Here is a 6,886-nt window from a genome sequence, read left to right on the forward strand (position 1 = left end):
GACAGGAAGGTGAGAGATGACTTCTGTAACCACAAACATGGAGATGAGAGAAGATCGGAGGTAGGTGAGACTATGAACTCTCAAAAGCTAATCACAGGGGCACATCTGTCAGCCGACCCCACCTAAAGGTCCCCAAAGCAGCCCCACTGACAGAGAAGCAAGTGTTAAAATATCCAGTCCTATGGGGATGGGGGACACATCTCAACACCACGAATGTTGACAATTGGACACTAAGGTCAAAAGGCAAGAGTCAGGAGAGACATCTGGCTAGTTACAGCTGAGGAGGAGACAGCTGAGTAGGTCAAGAGCACACAGAAACAAGGCTGAAGGTGAGGGTGGAGGGTAATGTGGGATAAAGGATAGAAGACTACACAGGGCCAGTGAAGACTTCCGGGTAACTGCCAAGATCGCAACTCCACATAGCAGCTTTACTTATAAAAATCCCAGAGAGCAATGAGATACTCTTTATAAGGTGAGTGGTTAAAGGGATATATTCTTTTAATGGAGTATTACTGAACTCTGAAGTGAAACTTGCTTCCTGCTGTCCCAGAGCACCCAGGAAACCAAGCTTCATGATCCTAAGGAAGGAAACCATGGTAGTTTCTGGATGCTTGAGGCCAGACGTGACCTTCTGGACAGGGCAAAATGGTTGCAGAAGTCGAGTCCAGGGTCTGGGGAGAGCAGGGCCCTGAGGGCAGCCCCGAGGGCCTGTAGAAAGAGTGAAACTGGCCCTGTGATGACAGAGGAACGTTGCTACACCAGTATATCCAACCTGGTGGGATGTGCAGAGTGGACTGCGATGCTGCTCACTGATTTTAACAAATATATCTGTATGCTCCAAGGCTGAATTGGAGGGTGGAATACCTTCTATTTTCTGCTTGGTTTTTCTCTGAGTCCCAAACTCCTTTAAGGATAAACTCTTCAAAGAATTATTTTGGGTTTTGTTTTTTGTTGTTGTTTGTTTTTGTAAGATTTGCCTCTGCCTCCCAATTGCTGGGATTAAAGGCATGTGCCACTGCCTGGCTAAGATTTATTTATTTATTTTAAGAGTACTCTGTTGCTCTCTTCAGAGACACCAGAATAGGGCATCGGATCCCATTACAGATGGTTGTGAGCTATCAGGTGATTGCTGCGAATGAACTCGACCTTTGGAAGTGCAGTCAGTGCTCTTAACCCCTGAACCATCTCTCCAGCCCCTACAAAGAATTTCTTTAAAGAGTCTGTTTAAGAACAAAAAGACCCATAGACAGGCAACTGTGCTTAGGCTGCAGTTGAGAACTGAGCGAGCAGTTTCCCAAGTGTTAAAGAACTTTTTACTAAAGAGACAGGGAAGAAGGAATCGACTTTTCCAAACAAGATGTGCCGCGGGCCCAACTCTGAGCCCGGGCCTTCGAGTCCCTCGAAGGCACAGGGATGGGGACATCGGGCACCGCTAGAGCACACAGGAAGCACACAGGGCACTCAGGTGGCGCAAGGGAGCAGCGCATGCGCGCTGTAGGGGGCGCCAGGCCGCATGTGCGCCTTCAGAGCCAGAGTGACTCAGGGCCAGAGTGACTCAGCACCTTCGCTTCCTGCTGCTTTGGGACCTCATGGGAGATATGTAAATGAGCTGGAGCATCGCGGGACTTGGCCCTTTATAAGGCCGCGTTCGTCCTCCCTGGTGTTCAGTGCTTAGCGAGGAGAGCCTGGCTCTGGAGTCCATTAGCTGGCACCTGGGCGCTCAGTCAGGGAGGTAAGGATGGAAAGGGACTGGGCCGGGGGCTGAGCCGGGCTGGGTGCGGTGGGCCTGGGTCGGGTGGGAGCACGGTGGGCAGAGAGGAGATCCTCCTGGCGTAGGCTTCCCGGCCTCTTTGGTTGGTAGCCGGGCGCAAGTGTGAGGTCGGGGCCTTGAGCCCTGAGGACACCTCTGATGTCACCCCAGCCTGTCCAGAGTGAACAGGGAACCCCGGGGGCCAGAGCCCCAACACCCTCTCCTCAGGGGAGCCCTGCAGCGGGCCCAGCAGGGTGAGCCAAACCTCATTTTCTCTGTCTTTCTAGCTCCCCATATATTGGAGCAAGTGTGAAGCTGAAGAAGTTTCTGGAAGCTCAAGCCTGTCTACTTCTTCAGAGAGGTATTCATTGAATTCTCACCCAGTTCTGGTACCACTGCCCCGTGTCCTGGAGCCCCAAAGCCCCTAGACCTACTGTGCCCTGTTTTCTCCCGTTTCTCTCATTCTCGCCTTTCCCACTTATTTCTAGCCTCTGTGGTTCTGTTGACCTGACCTCCTCAGTCCATCGAGCAAGTCTGAATCTGTGTGTCCGCTTAGCTGCAGACAGACTTCTTGACCATGTGTCCCCCAGTCAGCGTTCGCCATGGGGCCAGGGGCATGTCCTGCCTCTATGAGGCATGGCTGTACCATCTTGTCCATGGGGAACAGACGAAGATCTGCTTTGCTTGCTTCAAGGCAGCTTTCCTATTGAATAAACTCTACCTGGAGATGGGAGACTGGCAAGAGGAGGAAGAGGAAGAGGAAGAGGAAGATGCTGATCTCCTGGAATACTTGTCAGAGTCAGAGTCAGAGTCTGAGCAGGAGCCAGGGCCTGAGCAGGATGCATGGCGGGGATTGGGGTCCCTTTATGTGCCACAGAGTGTCTCTGAAGGGTCTGGGGTCCTGCTGCCAACCCCTGTGTGGACACAGGGCATACTATTCTCCATTTTTGTGCCCACTGAGCTCTTTCCTCAGGAAGCTGTACCCCTGGATCTGGGTCCTGAGGATGCTGAGTGGACCCAGGCCCTTCCCTGGAGACTTGATGGGCTTTTTCCCTGCTCGCACCAGCTCATCCCTCCTCTGACTTGGTGGGATATTTTTGATGTGATGCCATCTCCTGGGCAACCTGTGTTGTTGGAGTTGAGATGCCACTGGCCCTTGGACCAGACAGTAGCACAATCCTGGTTGCAAGACCAGAAGTTTGTCCTCCTGTTGGATAGCGTCCAATCTAGGTGCCACCTGCTGTCAATGCGTGTCCGCTGGGTCGTAAGGACTCAGGTCCAGCACTGGCAGGTGTTGCTGGACCCTGGTGAGATGTGGGTGGCCCATTTTCGGAAAGAAGTTGGGCAGCACGGCCTGTACCATCAGAGCCTGAATCCCTGGAGGCTGAGCATCCTGACAGCTTCAGAATTAGGGATGGAGTTATTGCCTGCCACCTGCTACCTGTGGAATAAAGGCTTCTGGGTAGGTTCCTTCTTGCCCTGGCACATTAACATGCCAGAGACCTGGAGCTGGGAGCCAGGAGAGAGGCTGTTTATCACAGATGCTACTATTTGTGGTACTGACTACCACCTTGCTCAGTCTTTCCTTGATTCCCACCCCACCCCCCACCCCCTCCTGACCCTTACTCCCTGATGCACATTCCTGAGACACTAAAGCTCAGACATTCCCCAGGGCCCTGGGGACTGTGAAGAGCAAGAGGTTGCCTGTTCTGAGCAGCTCAGGGGAACAGTTGGTCCAGGACTTGAGGGGGCATCTTGAACATCCTGTGAGCTTATGAACCTCAGAGGGAAGTCTGGCATGTTCGTGTCAGTGTTCAGTGTTTGGTAGGTGAGGCCTAGCTGTATGTTTAGCTGTATGGAGTGTTGTGTGGTGGGTGTTATGGGGGCTCCGGTCACAGATCTACGTATGTATGGACTCTGAGGCACTAGTTGACCTTACTGTCATAGGGGTCATATGCTTACTGTCTTAGGGTCAAGATACCTGATTTTAGGGTTCACTGTTTTTGTTGTTTTACTTTGTTCGTTACTCGTGCTCCTTTTGAGGGCTTTTGTTGAATAAAGTTGGTGTTTTAAATTTTATTGTTTTATGTGTATGGTTTTGCCTCTACAGTACCGGCTTCACACCTGATACTTGCAGCAGCCAGTAGAGGGCATCAGACCTCCTGAAGCCAAAGTTACTGACAGTTTTGAACCACCATATGGGTGCTGGAAATTGAGTGTGGCTCCTCTAGGAGAGTAACCAGTGCTTTTAGCTGCAGAGCCATCTTTGTAGCCTCAGTTTTCAGTGTTTATTGGAGGCCTTGTGCAGTTTTCCTGAGTGGGTCTTGGTGGAGTAACCTCCCCAACTTCTGGGCTCGGGCTTGTGGGATGGTATCCCACAGAGCTGGGAACATGGTACAGTGGGTTTTGCCCTTTCCTGAGTCCTGTGGGGAGTTTGTAGTATGTCCTGTGACAGTCTACATAACCAGCAAGTGCTCAAGGGTTTAAAATGAGAAAGAGCCCTGTGTAGAAGTTGTATGTCGTCATCTAGTTGACGTAAGTATGTGCCCTAGAAGTTGGAAGGGATCTGTGGACCAATCCATGTGTCAGATCTACTACTATGAGCCAGAGTCACACCTCAGCACTTGCATAACCTGCACAGATGGTAGGAAACAAAGGCCCATGTGTCTCGTCAGTGGACACTGAGTGGCCCATCTAGAAATATCTCTGCCGTTCTGTGGGTGTCCCTGGCTGGGATCACCTTCCGGTGATTTAAGTTGTTCAGTTGATAAAGACCCACGGGTCCCAATCCTGGGGTCATCTTGCTGGTCAGTTAACCATATGATAGGATCTGATTATAGGTTTTTTTAGTTTTTTGTTTTGATACAAGATCTTACTATGTAATCCAGGCTAGCCTCCTGCATCACACTACTGAACACAGGGATTTCAGGTATTTGTCATACCCTCACCTCACTTACTTAACTTTGAGTGTCATTTTTTTTTCATATGTCTTCCAGAGGTGTCTTAGTCACTTAGGGTTCTGATGCTCATTCCTGGAGCGATGGCACCACAGTGCTGTTTAAAGAACACAGGAAAGAGGCAGCCTTGGTGGTGTGTCTCCTTCAGGGGCCTGGAGCCTGTGCTTCAATGGATAACCTAATCCTCCTAACAAAGTGGGCTTGTCCCTTCTGCCGTCCCTCCTTTCCCTCCTTCCTGGTTAAGCAGTCAATCCCAGCAAGCATTTTGATGTTGTTTTGTTTAATTATTTTTTAAAGATTTATTTATTTTTATGTATATGAGTACACTGTAGCTGTACAGATGGTTGTGAGCCTTCATGTGGTTGTTAGGAATTAAATTTTTAGGACCTTTGCTGGCTCTGGTTGGCCCCGCTCGCTCAGTCCCTGCTCGCTCTGGCCCAAAGATTTATTTATTATTATACATAAGTACACTATAGTTGTCTTCAGACGAAACAGAAGGGGGCGTCAGGTCTCATTACCGATGGTTGTGAGCTACCATGTGGTTGCTGGGAATTGAACTCCGGACCATCGGAAGAGCAGTCAGTGCTCTTACCTGCTGAGCCATCTAGCCAGCCCTTGTTTTATTATTTAACTTTACTTTTATTACTGTTTGTGTTTGAGAGTGTGGGTGGTGCACACATGCCATTGTGTACAGGTGGAGGTCAGAGGACAACTCTCTTCTGGGCACTCCAGTCATGAGCAAGGGACTTTATCTATCAAGACATCTCATTGGTTCTTAAACGATTTTTTTATACAGGCTTTTTTTTTTTTTTTTTTTTTTTTTTTGAGGGGAGGTTGAGACAAGGTTTCTCTGGTAACAGCCTTGGCTGTCCTGGAACTCACTCTGTAGACCACACTGGCCTCGAACTCACAGAAATCTGCCTGCCTCTGCCTCCCCAGTGCTGGGATTAAAGGTGTGAGACACCAGGGCCTGGCTTGCTTGTTTTCCTGATGGACTTGGCGTCTCCTCTGTCTATATGTGTGCACAAAGCCCAGAACAAGGTATCAGGTGTCCTCTTGCACTCCCTGCCTGTCCCCTAGGCAGGGTCTCTAGTACCTGGATCATGTGTTTTTTCTCAACTAGGCTGGAAGCCAAGACCCAGGCATCTGCCTGTATCCACCTATCTCCCTCAGAGCTGAGGTTGCTGGCATGAATTAGACATGTGCTTTGTTGTATGGGTGCTAGGATCCAAACCAGTGCTGATGGTTGCCCAGTAAGCTGAACCATCTCTCCAGCCTTCAGGCTTTTAATGAGTTAATTACATTTAGTTATTGTGAGGGTTCGTGGAGGGATGGGTGTGGGTATGCCATGCCACAGCCTGAAGCTGAGGTGACACTCGAACAATAATGGCACTTAACATGGAGGGCTGTTCTGTCTTTACACCATGTGAGTCTTTGAGATTGACTTCAGACCATCAGTCTTGGGAGCAAATCTTTACCCACTGAGTCATCTCATCTCACTGGCTCTTCCAGACTTCTCTTTTAGATAATCTCACCGTAGTGTGATATTCTGGGGCTGGGGGGCCGGGGTGTCAGAGGCCATCCAGAAGGTCACCAATTCTGTTCAGTGAGCTTGTAATGGCTCCTCAGTTCTTCTCATCTAAAAATAGAGAGAAAAACAAATCTGACCCAGAGTAAACTACAGAAGAATTATGCACAGGTCTGTTGATGCTCTCAGCAGCATTGCTCACAATAGTCAAAATTAGAAGCTAGATGCCCAACAAGCCGTGGGCAGATAAATTGTGGGGCTCCATGCACAGGAATATTAGTGACAAAAAGGCAGTAGGGCTCGTTCTTACAGCATGGTCAGACCCCCCCCCCATCATCATGTAAGTGAAAGGGGACTGTCAACAGCACATGCTATAGGGCTGTGTTTATGTAAGACATTCAGAGCAGACCAGTCCTTCGGGACAGCAGGTGGAGAGGTGACTGGGGGCTGGGAGGGATGGCTGAGTGGGTAAAGGCATTTTCTAGAGTGACAGGAATGTTCCGGAATCAGGTGTAGTGGGGGTTGGCTGTGCACACTGCGGACTCATTAAGTGACACATTGAATTTTTCATATCAAATCATTTTGTTGTATTAATGTCACCTCAACTTAATTGAATATTGCAGTTCTAGGATGCTGGCCAGGTAAGGAATC

The 6,886-nt window shown here is 49.5% G+C and overlaps 1 protein-coding gene across 1 annotated transcript; it reads left to right on the top strand.

The window, feature by feature from the left end:
- Positions 1-1,652: 1,652 nt before the first annotated feature.
- On the top strand, positions 1,653-3,824 carry Tex19.1 (testis expressed gene 19.1). Its single transcript, NM_028602.3, has 3 exons — positions 1,653-1,732; positions 2,038-2,111; positions 2,239-3,824. The coding sequence occupies exon 3, from the start codon at positions 2,328-2,330 to the stop codon at positions 3,381-3,383; it is 1,056 nt and encodes a 351-aa protein (NP_082878.2). The 5' UTR covers positions 1,653-1,732; positions 2,038-2,111; positions 2,239-2,327; the 3' UTR covers positions 3,384-3,824.
- The last annotated feature ends 3,062 nt before the right edge of the window (positions 3,825-6,886 follow it).

The sequence above is a fragment of the Mus musculus genome, chromosome 11 (genome assembly GCF_000001635.26).
Source record: "Mus musculus strain C57BL/6J chromosome 11, GRCm38.p6 C57BL/6J".
Lineage (NCBI taxonomy): Eukaryota > Metazoa > Chordata > Mammalia > Rodentia > Muridae > Mus > Mus musculus.